This window comes from Alexandromys fortis, unplaced genomic scaffold (assembly GCF_014885135.2).
Source record: "Alexandromys fortis isolate MF-2015 unplaced genomic scaffold, M_Fortis_MF-2015_v1.1 scaffold_197, whole genome shotgun sequence".
Lineage (NCBI taxonomy): Eukaryota > Metazoa > Chordata > Mammalia > Rodentia > Cricetidae > Alexandromys > Alexandromys fortis.
Genome location: NW_026068072.1, coordinates 740,789 through 757,792, shown reverse-complemented (window position 1 = coordinate 757,792; position 17,004 = coordinate 740,789). Strand labels below are relative to the sequence as shown.

General features: G+C 53.6%; 1 protein-coding gene across 2 annotated transcripts in view; it reads right to left on the bottom strand.

Moving 5' to 3' along the window:
* Foxn4 (forkhead box N4) overlaps positions 1 to 13,165 on the bottom strand; it is a 15,893-nt gene extending 2,728 nt beyond the window's left edge. The window contains exons 1-7 of one of the 2 annotated variants that reach the window (XM_050121175.1): positions 13,077 to 13,165; positions 4,040 to 4,185; positions 1,887 to 2,011; positions 1,691 to 1,810; positions 1,325 to 1,452; positions 767 to 863; positions 404 to 611 (exon numbers count right to left, since the gene is read on the bottom strand). In XM_050121175.1, coding sequence (XP_049977132.1) covers positions 404 to 611; positions 767 to 863; positions 1,325 to 1,452; positions 1,691 to 1,810; positions 1,887 to 2,011; positions 4,040 to 4,185; positions 13,077 to 13,162 — 910 coding nt within the window. In that variant the 5' untranslated portion in view covers positions 13,163 to 13,165. The remainder of the gene's footprint in view (positions 1 to 403; positions 612 to 766; positions 864 to 1,324; positions 1,453 to 1,690; positions 1,811 to 1,886; positions 2,012 to 4,039; positions 4,186 to 13,076) is intronic. The other variant, XM_050121176.1, reaches the window with a different exon arrangement.
* Between the last annotated feature and the right edge of the window lie 3,839 nt (positions 13,166 to 17,004).

Genomic DNA, 17,004 nt, shown 5'->3' with positions numbered 1-17,004 from the left:
TCCCCCCCTCCCCTCTCTCTCTCTCTCTCTCTCTCTCTCTCTCTCTCTCTCTCTCTCTCTCTGTCTCTCTCTCACTCTCTCTCTCTCTCTCCCACATGTGTATGGGTCCCAGCAGAGGCCAGAAAAAAAAAATGCCAGTACCCTTTATCTGGAGCTACAGACAGTTGTGAACGGCCCAGTGTGGGTGCTAAGAACCCAACTTTCATCCTTTGTAAAACCGAGAACTGCTCTTAGCCACCCGGCCGTTCTCCAGCCCCCTGATTATTTCAAACATCCATTCCGATACCATCCTAGAACTGTGGAGTGAGAAACTAGGGATGGCGGATTCAACAGATTTCATGGTTCTCAGCTTTTAGATGGGTCAGGGAGCCCTGGGAGGCTGTGAGCAGTGGGCGGGGCTCACCCGGGTTGGCCATGCTGCGGTGGATGGCCGCAAGGTCCTTCCTCTTCCATTTGTGCATCTCCTCCTCCATCTTGTCGATGCGTGCCAGGTTCAGGGCCCACAGGCAGCCCTTGCGTGACGAGCCACTGGATTTGGTTTCCACCTTCTCGAAGCATTTGTTCAGTGACAGGTTGTGCCTTACTGAATTCTTCCAGCCATCAGGGGCCGTCTGTGGGGACACATGGGTACGCGGTAGGCCTGAGGAGTCCCTCCTATCAGGCATGGCAGAGCTGTAGGGCTCAGAGTGTGGTTGAGTTCAGTGCAGAGGCCCAGAGGGGGAGGCAGGCGGCACCAGCCCTACCCCACCCTGGTCAGAGCCCTCACCTTGAAGTAGGGGAAGTGCTCCTTCATGAAGCTGTAGATCTCACTCACGGGCAGGCTGCCGGTCTTGCTGCTCTTCAAGGCCATGGCAATCAGACAGCTGGGACCAGAGATGGGGCCACAAACAGGCCTCAGGTGACAGCCTAGGTCCCCTCTGCTGGTGCCAACCCCTCCGCACTCCTGGGCCTGCACCCATCCCTTCCTGACCCGTCTCCCAACTCAGTCACTGCAGTGAGCTGAAAATTACTCTGGCCTTTTGACCCCACTCCCATAGACGTCACCCAAGATGCTTCCTCCCCCACCCCACCGCGGAACCCCAAGATACACACGCCCATTTCTGTGAATGACTTTTTTGAAACAGGCTCAGACAGGCCAAGCCATACAGCCTGTGAGGATGGAGAACCAGAGAGTCTGATGCGGGGTCAGTTGGCCACATGGCAGTCCCTCCCAAGAGTGGGGTCCCGCCTGGGAGTTCCCTTGGGAGTCAGGTCACCTTTCCTATCTGCCTAAGATGCCCCAATGGCAGGCGTTGTGCCCTCCCTCTGGGTAGTCAGACCTCACCTGTAGGAGTAGATGGGTTTGGGGTAGTGTTTGGGGTGAGGCTCCTGAGGTGTATGTACTGCCATGTGGGCTTGTGGGTAGGAAGATCGCGCCGCGAATGGAGAGCTGTAGAGACCTGCAGGCGGGCACTTCACCGGAAGGGGCGGGGCCAGGCAGCAGAGAGAAAACATGGGGAGACAATACAGAGCCTAGTCACCAACCCCAGCCCAGTTTCTAACAGCAGGGTTTAAACACAGAAGATGCCCCTATGTCTCCAGCAAGGCATGAATGGTGCAACAGCCTAGGCATGGAGGGAGCCTTATCCGTGGGAGCCCAAGGTGTAAGCGGAGGTTCAGAGAGTGAGTCTTGTCTCTGAGCCTGTGGTACCTGCTGGGACCCCAGGGGCAGAGGGAACTGGAGTTGGGTGGCAGGAGAATACAGGTGTGGCACTTCCTGTAGGCCTGACGATGACCGGCCTCCTATGGGGAACTGGTTCATCTGCTCAGCCTGGAGAGGACACAGAAGATCAGGGAGCGACAGTCACCCCCCCCCCCCTCTTTCCCAGCCATGTGGTGATACTTACGCTAGCTCTGTGGCCGCCTATGGGGCCCAAACCCAGCATGCCTCTGGGGGCCATGGCAGTTTGGCCGCGGAGCTGGGGACGTGGGGTTGCACCCACATTCAGGTCTGCCGCCCCAGCCAAGGCACCTGTAGGGGGAAGGTACAGAGAAGCTGGAAATGGTGGCCACAGTGCGGGATGGGGGCCACCCTCCACCCCATCACCGGGCACACAGCAAGTGCTTCCAAATCACTTTTCTGGAATGTGGTAGTTAGTAGTGGGGTTCCTATACCCTGTGTAATCTGGCCAGCCTCAGTGTCCTCATTTCTGCTGACCCCTTATCTATTTACAAAGTTGTATGGTTAAGTGAGATGCTGCCTACCAAGCGCTTAGCGCGTGATTAGGCACATGATAAAATCCCGATTAACATAAGCCAATAGTGACAATGATGATAGACTACATTGGTTCCTGTCCTTTGTGAGCTAAAATACCAATTTATTGTTCATCTCCTCAAAAGTTTCATGCTCCTTGAGAACTCTAGATTTAGATATAAATACTTTTGTCTCCTTCTTCTTCCCTGAAGCCCTGCTAGTCTGCCAAAGATTAGGACAAGAATAACAGATGTGCATCTGCTTCCAGGGCTGGGCCTGTGGCAGACATTATTAATCCATCACAGATTCTCATTGCACTGGCTCTAATCAAGTAAAAGTGACCTGTAAGAGGCTACTAGGTTCTGGCTTATTTTACCATGTACCAAACCCCAACAGCTTTAAGATGTCTCCGATATGGACCATTGGCTCCTGTAAGAATAGTTTTGTTCACATTCCCTGAAGATGAGGAAGCTGATTGGAGGGGCAGGCACACCCCAATGCTGCATAGCTGTCTTCTGGAGTTCTATAATAGAGCTAGGAAACTGACCAGCAGGCTGAACCTGGCCCATAGCCTGATTTGTCTATAAAGTTTTATTGGCACACACCCATTTGTTTACATATAGTCTGTGGCTGGGGTGACATTCAGTACTGTTGACATCAGTACTGAATAGCTTTGACTTATACTTTAGGAATTAAAAAGTCTAAAATAATCTATTTCCAGCAAAGGTATGGCAGAGCACGCCTGTAATTCCAGCACTTGGGAAGTTGAGGCAGGAGGATCTGGAGTTCATAGCCAGCCTGGGGTATTAGGGAGACCTTGTCTTTTTTTTTAAATATTTTATTTATTTATTATGCATACAATATTTTGTCTGTGTGTAAGCCTGCAGGCCAGAAGAGGGCACCAGACCCCATTACGGATGGTTGTGAGCCACCATGTGGTTGCTAGGAATTGAACTCAGGACCTTTGGAAGAGCAGGCAATGCTCTTAACCTCTGAGCCATCTCTCCAGCCCAGGGAGACCTTGTCTTAAAAGTAAATATTTCCTGGTCCTTATGGGAAGACATAACATTAGCTGTATACATTGTTCAAGAAAAATGTGCCTGAGGAGTCGTCCTGATGGACACTGATGGCCACCTCTGCCCTTCCTCATGAGGAGTCGTCCTGCCGGACACTGATGGCCACCTCTGCCCTGTTCTCATGAGGAGCCATCCTGCCGGACACTGTTGTCCACCTCTGCCCTGTTCTCATGAGGAGCCATCCTGCCGGACACTGTTGTCCACCTCTGCCCTTCCTCATGAGGAGCCGTCCTGCCGGACACTGATGACCACCTCTGCCCTGTTCTTAGGAGGCAGTGGCTTCTCTGACATCGTTCTCATCAATGCTGTCTTCTATCCACTTCCTTTGGTTACAACTTCCTGTCATTTTCGGAACCCCTACTAGGTGCCAAGATTCTCTCAGAATCTTCTACAACAGAAGACAGTAGACTTGTTTTCTAAAGGGTCAGACAGCAAAGGCCTCACCAGCCACCTGGCCAGTCATCTTCATTTTCTTACAACCTTCAGAAAATCTAACCCCCACTTTAACACCTGCCAGGACAGGCCTTGGCTTGTGCTTGGCCCACCCCGAGTTTGCTGGCAGTGTGAAGGGTCTGAGATGCCCCATGTGTCTTCTCTGGGGCTTCGCATATCACTAAGGACATGTGGACCTGCTTCCATGTTACAGATGTGACCAGAGAGATCAGAGCGCCGGGGGCCTCTAGCCCTCCGCGGGCTGGTGGCCAGGGCCACCTACCCTGTTTGAGCCTACCTGGGTGTGGATGTGGCGCACCGGGGCTGCCCAGGTCTACCCGTCCGCTTGCCATCTGCTGCAGTCGAGGCACGTCCACGGCTGTGAGCCAGGACAGCGACTGAAGGTCCCCGGGGAGGCCATCATCACCCATGGGAGGCAGGAGCCTGTTCCAAAAACCAAAACCTCAAATCCAGAACTTACTGAGCACCTCCACGATGCCACAGTGGAAAACTCCGCAACCTGGCTCATTTGAGGGGTCACCATCCAAATGTGGGTACCATGAAAACAGTGAATATAAATTCCCTCATGCCAGCCATGTAAGACACACAGACACCTGGAAATTCCATCTTCAGTCTCTGGCCCCTCTGCAAAGATGGCTCACTCACTGTGAATACCTCAACACTCCCCAAACCGTCAAATTGAAATTTAAACACTTCTGGTCCCAAACGCTTGGATAAGGTATGTGCATACTGTGCCCTCTCTTCCATATGGAAAACCGAGGTTCAGTACAACGAATCACTTGGTCAAGGCCACTCAGCACGGCACAGCCTGCAGCCAGGGCTCTTTCCTCAGCAGGCTGACAAATACATCCATGAGGTACAGATATTCTCTGCCAAAGATGCTGCGCTGGGCAGGAATCCAACAAGGGGAGGACTCTGGGATCCCTGAAGTCCCAGGTGCCGTGTGGCCAACAGTTTTGTGGTGGCACCTTGAGTACTCTGTCCTGTGATGCCCACATTTCATCAGTGCCAGGAGTTGTCTGCCCTGTCGCCAAGGGACTACAGCCTCCAGCCCACTCTCGAGTTCAGACCAGAGTGAGACAGGGGCTCGGGAAGAGCGGAGTAAGAGGGGACTTGTGCCCTGGAACCACAGCCTCTAGGTTCCTCCTGCACCTGTGGGGGTCCCTACCGGCCTCTCCCTCTCTTCCCATCTCTGCTCTCTTGTGTTTTAGAGCCACGGTTAGTGTTGCCATAGCTGCCACTGCTCAGTTGTCTTAGGCCTGGGCCATCAGCCCACGAAGCCACTATCAGGTGACTATCGGCTACCTCGGCCATTGGCTGCCTCGTAGAAAAACAGGGCCTAGAAATCATTTGAGAACTAGCTGGTCCATGTCAGCGGCAACAGTTGGCCCGGCTGCCGTCCCCTGGTGGCCCATTGTGCCACAAACGACTGTTGCCCTGTGGCACGTGGCCCCCATTGTTCTGGGTCTCAGTGCTATTGTTTCTGTGGTTTCTGCCTGCCACCACTTCGACCTGCTCATAATTCATCTATCTGACTGGCAGTCCTGGCCCTGGCCTGGGCCATGCCATCTGTCCCCTAGGCCCTCAGAGACTATGGCGTGAAGGGGAGGGGTTGACCCCACTCTTGTCCTCACCCCACAGCCAGCCAGCTTCCCCGGGAAGGCTGTGAGAGCCCCATTCCTTCCCGATTGCCTGTGTTGCTCTGTTTAGGACTGGGGGTGGAGAGGTGCCCTGTTGTCTGCTCTCACAAGGTGGGAAACCCTGCCAGGCTCCAGGAACCTGCCAGGAGTGAATCCAGGAAGCGGTATGCACAGCAGCAGAGGCTCAAGCTCGGGATTTTAATCCTGGTTTCCTTTAAATCACTCTCTTTAACCTCTCTGAGTCTTGGCTTTACTCCGTAAATCACAGACAGCTGTCCCCAGTCAAGCCTGTGTGACACTGGTTCCCAACAGGAGCACAGTTTCTCTCGGGGCCATTAACACCAACATCAGCATCACAGTTAAGAATACCCCTGCTCAGAGCCAGAAAACACACAACCCAACCAATGCCACTAACCTCTTCCATTTACTGAGATGCCCTTAAAGGCGGACCCCGTGCTGTCCCCATTTTACATATGGAGAAACTGAGTCCCTGGGCTGTTTGTCCTTGGGTCCTGAGCTGTCTCCCATGGAGTGAAGACTGACAGACAATCTCACAGGTGCCTCACCGCAGCAGAACAGGTGATGGGCGGGGTTGGTGCTGTCCCGGAGGTGGTCCCAAGTTCCCTGTATTTTGTCCACAGTGTGCCCAGCTGCCACCCAAACAGCCTGGACTCTGCTTTTCTGCCTTTGCTGTTCTCCGAGGGCCGGCTCTTTCTTTTCCTCGGTTCTGGAGACTATCCTACCATCCTAACTGCCTTCTGGGTATTTCACCTGGATGTCGCACACAGGCCCCTCACTGAGCTCTAAAGTGGTCCAGGAAGGGACAGCCACACCATGGTCCCAGTCTCAGCCAGGCCTGGGCAGGATCATTAGGGCTCCTGGCTCCTCTTGGATGAGTCTTCCTCTTTCTGCAGACGTCACCCCATCCATGCCTCAGCTCTGTTGACGGCTGCCCTGGGTGTTCCCCACTGTTCCTCAGCTGTCTACCCTAGCCCTCCTGGGGCTCACTAAGGACCCGGACCCTCCCCCTTCCGTGTGTAGTCAATGCAGGCTTTATGTACCCACAGGACTGGTAGAAACAGGCTGAGCCCAGGTCACTGACCCCAAGAAAGGCACGAGAGTGACAACAGAATCTGGCTCTGCTAGAGGTGCCCTCTGCCCCATCAATTCCTTGTCTCTGAGTACCAGGAGGGGCACAGATAGAAGAACACCTTACTGTACAAACGGGGAAACTGAGGCTAGCACAGTAAAAGTCTCTTTGCATGCAACTGAGGCGACAAAGACTGAAATCCGGTTTCTGCAGTGCTTTTCTGCTTCACCAAATGAGACAGTATGCAGCCACCTCTCCATCTTCACCAAATGAGACAGTATGCAGCCACCTCTCCATCTTCACCAAATGAGACAGTATGCAGCCACCTTTTCTTCTTCACCAAATGAGACAGTATGCAGCCACCTTTTGGCACAAGCTGGCCCTGTTCTCCATCCTTGGGGGTCTGCTATTCATTTTAGGGGTCTGGGATGTTGCCTCAGGCATGTAAAAGGCCATCTGCTCCCTCTTTCCCCCAACCCCCAGCCAGAATGTCTAAGTGTGCCAGCGCTGGTCGGCCTGGCCAACCCTGCCGCAGTCCCTTGAAGGGGAGCACTGTGGCAGAAGCCTGCTAGCTCCCAGCCCTGTCCCCTCCTCTCAGCAGCACACAGGGACCAGGAACTGATTGATGCATGGGAAGACAAAGGAATAGACTGTCCTCAGTGTCCAGTCGAGGAACACGTCGGGGGAACCCTCTTCACATGCACAGAGTCCCCAAACTTCTTCCTCACCAACGCCTCTATGTCCCCATCCAGAAGGCACCCATGCCCAGCCTCGCTTCCTCCCGGTGCTTCATAGAGTGTAAATATGGGTGCAGGACTCCTGGCTTTGGGAACTACCTCTGGCTTCCTGCCACCAGCCCTCAGGAGAGCACTTATTCCTTAACTGTGGTTTTCTGAACTGTAAAGGGGTGTGGATGAGAACTTCGACACCTCAGACCCACAGAGCTGGTTTGGAAGGATGGCGGAGAGGCGGTTTGGAATCTCTCCTGAGAGAGCATTCAGACTGAGAGCAAGCAGCTATGACCTCGCTCCATGTAACTCTTCCCTCTGCCGGACAAAGATGGCATGTGAGAATATGAAGAAGGCAGCGAAAACCTGGCCTGGCCGTGGGGCTTTGCAAGTCTGACTCTCAGTGAGGAAAAACCCTGGGGTCACCTTGTCCCTGATGCCCACATGCCTTCCAGCTTCAGGGGTGCAGAGAAGAAAACTCCTAAGACCAGCTTTTCTCACCGGTGCCCCTCCCCCACTCTCCTCTTTTGAGTCTCTGTCTCTGTGACTGAAAGGCTCTGGATGAAGTCCTGGCCTCACCCTTCCTGTTGGGTGAAGTCATGGTACTTCTGAACCTTCCAAGCCTCAGTTTGCACATCTGAATAATGGGGGTGACTCCCAAACACCTTGTCCAGGGGAGCTGAGTCACCCTCTGGCTGACTGGGTGACCTCATTCTTACCCAGGAGTAGTGTGATGGGCCCTGAGGGACACTGTGAGTCCCTGGGTGGGGTGGATGTCACTGCCCCCGCCTCCAAAGACTGCTTGTTTTCTTTGGGGCCCTGCCTTTTGCTCACTCATAGGGTGCGCCTCTCCTTGCTGTCTCTGTGTGACCTGACCTCCCTGTCAGCACCCATGTTTCTGAAACCTAAAGAGTTAGTCCCGTAGTTGTCTACAAACCTCTGTTCTCTTGAGCCCTGCTAGGTCCCCAGCTGAGGCAAGCACCACACAGGTTTCTGGGGACCCTGACGGTCTAGAGGACTGGGAAGGCTAAGACGGGAGCTGAGCTTCCTACTGGGTGCAAGTAGCCCCCAGGAGCCCCCACTACTGAAGCAAGAGATTTTGTCTTCTCTATAGGAAGAGTCACAGAGCCCAGGAGAAGTCTCTGCACACAGTAGACACTCAACGTAAACGCACCCCTCTTTCCAGACATTCAGCTCCTACTCTCTTAGAGCCAAGCAGGGTGACAGACCCAGGTATCCCCATGGCAACAGTTCATCTTGATCTTACAGCCTGGTCCCCACCCTCCTGGGCATGGCTGGCGAGAAACTGTTACACAAACTGTTCTTGTCTCCAGGATTAAGCTTCTGAGGACTGTGTTTACCCAGCTTGCATATCCTTTGTAATAGCTTTCAGACGGTTTACAGAAAAAAAAAAGTTAAATGCTATTTAACTTTTCCCTGAAAGACAGGAGAGGGCAGACTGTGGTATCATGTGATCTGAGGAGAGAGGCGGATGTTGTGCCCCTGCGTGTATACATGCACATATATGTGCATTTTGGGGGGTAGCATGACTGGGTCCCAGCAAGGCTACTTCTCTCCTTTGTCTATACAGTAGCTGGGCTGCTATTCGTATACTGACCTTGAGGATGGAACATGTAAAGATGATGAGATGCTAGTGCCCCTGCAAGTCTACCCAGAGGTTACGGCTGGTGGGTGTTTCAGTGCTCCACCTGCACACACAGTGCACGCACAGGGGACACACAGCGCACATACAGGGGACACACAGGGCATACACAGGGGACACACAGGGCACACACAGCGCACACACAGAGCACGCACAGCACACACACAGCGCACAAAGGACACACAGCACACACACAGGGCATACACAGCGCACACACAGGGCATACACAGCGCACACACAGGGGACACACAGCACACACACAGGGCATATACAGCGCACACACAGGGCATACACAGCGCACACACAGGGCATACACAGCGCACACACAGGGCATACACAGCGCACACACAGGGCATACACAGCTCACACACAGGGCATACACAGCGCACACACAGGGGACACAGCGCACACACAGGGGACACACAGCACACACACACAGGGCACACACAGCGCACGAGGGGCTCTTGAACAGTGGCTTATCACTATGCTGTATTTGTCTGCTCACCCATCCATCCAGTCAACTCTGAACTAGCCATCCTCTCCCCACTGAAGAAAACCAGTGTGTGCGCATGCATGCATGTGTGCGTGTATGTGCGTGTGTGTGTGTGCGCGCGCGTGCGCGTGCATGTGTGTGTAGGGGCACTTCCCTTCCTAGATCACTTCCTTTTTTAGGGCAGACCCTGACATTTTGGGAAGTCAATGATCAGGGCAAGGGCTCTCCTTGGGGTAGAGTGAGTGGGTGTGAGCCTAGGATACACCAGTGCATCTTCCTTGTTCATCTCCGACTTTGTGGAGGGAACGTCTGGGTTCTCTGAGCTAAGTTCCAAAAGTTGAGGCAACTCTCAGGATTTTTTCCCTTCTTCCTCTCCCCAAATATAAGCCTGTGGGCAAGGGCTGCCACCCCGTTTTCTTGTCTGTAGTTGGCGGTGGAGCCAGGATCATCCCTGCAAGGATAACGTGAGGAGTGTGTTTGCTGGGACTGAGAAAGCACCTAGCACCTAGTACCCAGGAGGTACTTAAGAATTCAGCACTCTGGGAGTGGACACCCCCCCGCCCCCCAGGTAGTGATGCTCAAGGCTCAGAGACAGAGCTGCACTCTGGCTGCTCTGGTGTCAACTACTAGGAATAGGAACTAGAGACTGCTGGCTTCCAGGCCTTGCCACAGACCCCTGACAGCTGGCCCAGAAGTGGGCCGTTGGCTGCAGCCAGCCACGCCCTACGGGAATGTGGCCATTGATAGTTATAACGGCTAAACTAGCCCCAGGGGGATGGAGCACCAGGCAGTTGCTTGTGGCCTGCACAGGGCCCCAGAGGTGAGTGGATTCACAGCCTTGCGATCCAATCCTCAGAGCAGTCCCTGGAGACGTAGGAGTGCAAATGAGAAGCCCACAGACTTCTCCTGTGCTGTTATTCAGAGAGAAAATGGGAGCTGTTGGAAGCAGACTCCCCGTGCAGAGCAACACAAATCCCATGCCAGGAGGAAGTCCTATCCCAGGCTGGCTCACCACCCCCTTGCCAGCCTGCAGCAGGCACCCCCACACACCCAGCGGCCTGCTGATTGGTTCTCAGAGGTTCTATTTCACAAAGAGGATCAGAGAGGGTAGTAATAAAGTGTCTGGAGGGGGGGGGTCACACAGCGGTGAGGTAATGTATTCTTTACCAGGGAGAGTGGGACTAGGGGAACAATGATTGTGGGGTATGTGGAAACTTCAGGCTTGAGTCCCCACTAGGCCTGTCACTTTTATGTCATCTTGCTAAAGCATTTACCCTGACTAATCCCTGGATTCATTCTCTTACTAGGCTGGCACAGGAATGCTACCCTCGCAGGATGGTTTGGGGACAGCTGATCATCATGTATGCTGTGATCTGCTGCAGAAGAGGTGATGGCCCGAGGCAGAGGCCTCCACAGTTGCAGTGAAGGTTGCCTGTTCTGCTGTCTGGATGTCTTAGTGTCCAATGCAAAAGTGTGCGTGGCTGCAGGTGGGAAGAGTGTGCATGGACGCAGGTGGGAAGGCTGTGCTGGGCTGGGACAGAACCGCACCTGCTTCTAGTCCCTGCTGCCAGCTGGTCAGTGAGCAGGCCACGCCTGCCAGCCCCTCCGTGGGAGCTCTCTGTCTTCTCCTGGCTTTAGAATAGGCCAGTGCACAGGGCTGTAGGCAGTTTTTGGGTTTCACTGGTCTGGACGTATAGCCCGAGCCTCAGGGGAGCCTCTGTTAGGTGACACGCGTGTGTCCCAATTCAGAGATTCAATCTCCACACTCCCCACAGGCCCTCTGTGGTTCTGACGCCCATACAGTCCAGTGTGGCCATGTTGGAAGCAGCAGTAACAACTAGTTAAACAACCCAGCTCTGCAAGCTTTGTCGTTAATCCTTGTGGCAGCCTAATTTTTATTTATTTATTTATTTTTTATTATTTGGGGGAACATTCCTATCAGGGCACTGCGTGGGGATCGGAGGACCATTTTGTGGAGTCAGCTATCTCTTCCCACCTTTTCCATGGCTTCCGTAGAACTTGGTTCACTAGCTTGCACCACGAGTGCCTTTATCTACTGAGCCTTCTCACTGACACCCAGTCCTGCTCACTTTAAAGACAAGGATCTAAGACATGGGATTCAGCAGCAGCAGGCCCAGGGACTGGCATGTGCCTGACTAACAGTCTCCGTCCTACCCCCTTTCCTGACCTTTCTGGACTCTATGCAGCGGGAATCAGAGTCCATGCCTTTGAGCTCTTCCATCCAGCCCTGGGGAGAATTAGGCTCGCAGGTTTTCCCCCTTGGAGGGCAGTGGTGGACCTGTCTAAGTATGTGCCAGGCCTGTGGGTATCTGTTAACTTTATAGTAGTTTTACTGCCCATTGTATTAAGCCAATGAGGGCCCAAAGGTGATGTGACCCAAAAGCATCATACCACTGGCAAGTGGCCAAGCCAGAGATGACTGGTCGGTTGCTATAGCAACCCCACGCTGTGGGTGCCATTTATTGTCATTTTACAGAAGAAGAAACTGAGGTTTAGAAAGTGCCAGAGAAGCTGGGTTTACCCAAGCCAAAGATGCTCAGACACCCCCCCCCCCACCACCCATGATTATTAACCTCTAATACCAAGTAGGAAGCCAGTGACATAGGCTGTGTGATGCCAGCCTCAGTTTCCTCACCTGAGTGGAGGGCTCAGCAGAGGCTGGGAATGGTGCGTACAGGAACTGCCTATGCACCTGGGCCAGGTGCTACACACACACACACACACACACACACACACACACATGCACACGCACACACACATACACCACAAAGATAAACGCACCCATTTGAATCTTTGGCCTCTTTTGTGTCCAGAAGTAGCCTTCTAATTGGAGGCTGCTTGCTGCCTCAATAGGCCTGCTGGTGCCACAGTGAGCCCAGGGCCCTACAGCCCCTGGGTAAACAGGGTTGATCTGAGGTGACAGCCTGTCCTCCCAGGGCAGCCCTCATCCTGGCCCCACTCCTCCACCAAGGCACGCTGGGAACCAGGTCAGGCTACTCCATCCCAGGGAAGACAGGCTCACAGAGGACCTTGGCCATTCCTTCCCCTCCCTCCCTCCCTCCCTCCCTCCCTCCCTCCCTCCCTCCCTACCAATGGCTGTGCACACTTACTGAGCTCCTCTCTGGGCCTCAGTTCTCTCATCGGTAAAGGAGGTTTTGTTTTGGTTTGGTTTTTGACTGAACCTCCGATGCCTTTCCCACAAAGGGACAAGGCCCATTAGGCTCCCCCGCCCTCACCTGAACCTTGGTTCTGTTTTGAAAACCTTACTCGGGTGTCACTTCCCATCTAGTTGATCCAGAGCTCAAAAGAGATCCTGTGCTCATCTACCTCAACAGCGTCATTTCTTTACAGGAGGAGAAAACAGAGGGGGCACTGGGCTTGCTAAAGGTCACACAGGCTGGTTAAGAACTCATGAGTTCTGACCTACAACCTCCTAACACCCACGGAGGGTGGAAGCCAGTTTTCCCAGGGCACTTTTGAGGGTACGGTTCCTAGACGCCCTGCTGGGGTCACTGGGTGGGAAGCAGCTGCTGTCACCAGGCTGCCCACGGTCTAGCCCAGGCGAGATCTTCCCCTTAGAGGGGACCCACAACTGCAGAGAGGCTCTCTGAAGTGAATGAAGACTTCCTAGCATCCAGGCAGCAGGCGCCTCAGCAACCACACAGACGCTGCAGCTCACCTGTATTCCTGCGGAGAGCGGTGGTGGCTGAGCCCCGAGCTTCTGATCATTCCTGACGTTTTGGGAGGAATGTCACTCTCTATCATCTCCTTAGAGGGGGAAAACACACACACACAACACACAAAGTTCCCATTAGCGCTGATGTAGGCAGGCTGAGACCCACAGTTCTCCAGAGTCAGAAGCGACTCACAAATCCCAGGAAAATCTTATAGGAGTTTAAAAGCCAAATGAAGAGAATGGGTGAAATTCCAACTTCTTTCAGATTCGAGGGGGAGGGGGAGTCCCTAAATGGAAACGTCAAGCTTTGGAAAGCGCTGGCAAAATCGAAACTCGAACTCTGTTTGCTTCTGAACCCCATCTCCACCTCTATTGAGCTATGATCAGCTTAAAAATGCACGCTCATCAGCAAAGTGGGACTTGATGGGTCCGGAGAACCACCTGCGGGGCTCCAATCGTGGAGCAGACTCCAGACACACGTGCTGGGAAACTAGTCCACGCACCACACCATGCACCACGTTATCCAGCCGGCCACCCACAAACACGGCATTCAGTAAGATTCCCGGGGTACCCCTTAGTCCTCCAAGCCAGGCCTGAACGAAGCAGGCGTGGGAAACTTCCAGTCCTGCTAGGGCCCCCGCGGATCGGACAGGGCGCGCAGCACGGGCTGCACCGTGGTACCTGGAGCGGGTCCTGGGAGTGCTGGGGGCGGTGCTGCGACAGGGTGGGGGACTCCCTTGCGTTCGCCCCTCGCTGTCCGCTGTCCGCAATTTGGCTGCCGTCGCAGCTCTAACCGTTTTTAAATTTCCCTCTCTGGAGCTGTCCAACTCTGAGCATGCGCGGTAGCGTGCCGGGGGGTGGGGTGGGGTTGGGGGGCTGTTTTCTTTCACCTCCTTTTCTCCAGGGGTCAGTTACAGGGCAGGGTCAAGGGGATCTCAGCTGGCGAGTCCCAGCAGCTTAGCCTCGTGCGCCCCGGGGCTCCCGGGCCTCCTGGGGTGGGGCGGTTACGGCGGGGGCGGAGGCGGGGGCGGGGGGGGGGGGCGACACACATACATACCCCTCTTTAACTTTGCGAGCATGCGTGCGGGATGATGGGCAGGGCTGAGATGCAGATGCTGCGAACAGGGGACCTGGCGGGCTGAGGAGGAGAGAGAGGCGCGCACTGAACCTGTTCCCCCACACACACCCTCGGGAATGTTCTGGGGCCACCTGTGGCTCGGAGCAAGTTGAGCCCACGCCAAGCAGGGAACCGCTACAGGGCCCAGGCCGTTGGGGACAGTGGCCCGCCGGGGCTCCCGCGTTGCTCTGGGCTCCACCCCACTCCCGTCGCGGGAAAGGTGGCGCCAGCGGCAGTGCAGACGTCTCCGGACAGGGCCCCCTGCAGCTCCACACCCCTGTGGAGTGTCGGTCGGGAAGTCAAAGGCTACAGGGCTCTCCCCGTCTGGGCATGCCCTCTTCGCCGTGCCCCCTTGCATGGGCTCAGGTGTCACCTGGTACCCACAGGACAGCCATACCTTGCGCCCCCACCCCCGCCAGCCCTGACTGTCCCATGTTGGGTGTTCCGCACTGTAACCCAGGAGCCCTTAAATCCCAGGTAGAGCCCCATCTTCTAGGGCTGAGTGTCGGGGTTTCTGTCCTGTCCTGTCCATGCCCCTACCCACTGACACCTGGTGGTTATGTCCTTAACATCCTGGTCACAGCTTTCTTGTGGCACTTGGGTGCCCTTTATTCTTCCTTCCCTGCCCAGAGAATACGTTGACTTGGACTTGTGTTCACCGAGTTTCCAGATGTGGATCCAGGCTGTGGGTTGGAAACTTGTGTTTTCTTCTCTTTCCGACTGGCCTGTGTTTAAACTCTGGACTTGGGCTGGCGGTCAGAACCATATACACGGTCTGTGTTGCTTTGGACTTCCCCAGAGGGCCCACAACTAATTCACCTGTTTGCCTGTCTGCATCCCAAGCGTTTGTGGTACCTTAACTTCCCTCTGGGGTAACCCTGCTTTCCGTTAAGGTAGGATATGGCTCCTTAGTGCGGCTGGGAAAAAAAGTTCCGTGTTCTGAGGGCTAGTGGGCCATTAACAACAAAACCTGTACATTGCTGTGGAAAAGAAGGCGGGGATGGAAAGAAAAGGGGGAGGGAGGGGGAGAGGGAGAAAAAGGGGAGGAGGAAGAGAGGGGAGGGGAGGAGGGAGAAAGAACACTGTCTTTGAAGCTCTGGCTTCTCTGCTTAAGTTTTGGCTGGGAACTGTCATCATTTTAAACTAAAGAATAGAAATTTTGAGTTCTTTGCTTGGGGATCAGTTGGTAAAACAATGCCACCCAGATGTCAGTGCTAGGATGATCCAGAAAATGCTTTTATTAAACTAACATATTTCCTCCCTGTATGGCATCTCTCCACTCTCAGTCACCTGGTGGCATTGGCACCTTGGAGGGATGAGCTGGGGACAATTATTCTTTAACGTGTCCAGGCCCATTCTGAAATCAAGGGTACTTAGACTGGGGTAGGGACATCTTGAGCCAAGGGTGACCAGCCCTAGTCTGCCTTTCTTGGTGAGTTTGCTGGGACACTTAAGATTGTTCAATAGCAAGAGCCCCATAAGGCCTCACAGAAACCCTAGTCAGCAGACATCTCCCTAGAGAAGGAAGTCTTGAAGCAGGGAGGGAGCAGGGTTTGTTCCTATCTGGGGCTGTGTGTCTTCTGTTTTGGTGGTCAGCTCTGAGGAGACAGAGGGTGCTTGTGGTCAGAAGAAAGCATTTGCCCTGCTGTTGCTGCTGTTGCTGTTGTTCATCGTCAGGTCAGCGGTAGCTGGAAACATTCATTTATCCTAAGAAATGGGTTTAGGCAGGGTTCTCACTGCACAACTGACAATGCTAACTCACTGGCAAGACCTAAGCAGGCTTTCTTTGATTGAGAGGCTCAGTTTCCTCACAGGTCGTGAGCAGCTCTCCTTTCCCCATAGATCTTGGCTTTCCCATTGCTAAGTGTTGTGATCTTTGGTGAGAAGGACACAGTGACAGCAAAGACAGATGATCTGCAGCAGCAGGACCACTTCTCTCTCTTCCCACCCAGGAGCCGCCCACCTGGGAGCTGTCCACCCAGGAGCCGCCCACCCAGGAGCCTTCCACACTGTTCAGCCTAGTGAACTGCCAGGTGTGCCTGTGAGGGGAATTACTAACCTCTTTCTTCATCCAGAACTGCCCAGGGTTATAGCCCTTAACTGTGTCATGCACAGGGTGGCACTTGAGAGCCAGGAGTATATATATATATATATATTTTTTTTTCTGACGTTGTCCACTGTTAGAAACAAAATCTACATAGGTGACATAAGAAATTTCTCAGTGGAAACAAACTCTTCAGCAGCCTCTTCAGTGCACAATCATGATATGGTTTCTGAGTCCAGCACAGCCTCAGAAGAGTCCAGGGAGACCACGACCAGTGTCTGGAAACAGTCCTCGAGTGCTGAAGCATGGATTCTTCTTGTGGGAGACATGAAGGGCATTGATGTCTCTTGTTCCCACCTGTGTGTCGGAGTCCCCTTGGAGTATGGCTGTAGAGGACTTGCTGCTAACTTGGTCCTTATTTCATCTGTATGAAATCCTAGACCCAGCTTGGCGGCTGTCACATTTCTATCTCATGAAATGCAACAATTGTAACATCAATTATATAAAATTGGTCCTTTTAAGGAATGTGGAACAAATTGCAGGAGCTTCTGCTTTGTTTTGAAGAATTTTCCTTCCTTCTCAGTTTAGAATAAACCTCATTTGGTTTTGTTGTTGTCTTCAATATGTCCAAGGATTCTTATATTACATTGGTCTTGTTTTTTTTTTTTGGGGGGGGGTGTATTTCTTTAAGAGATTTTTTCTTTAGGATATAAAGAAAAAGGGGGGTCTTTTTCCTTGGGACTAGAAAAACGTATTAGGACCGCTGAGTT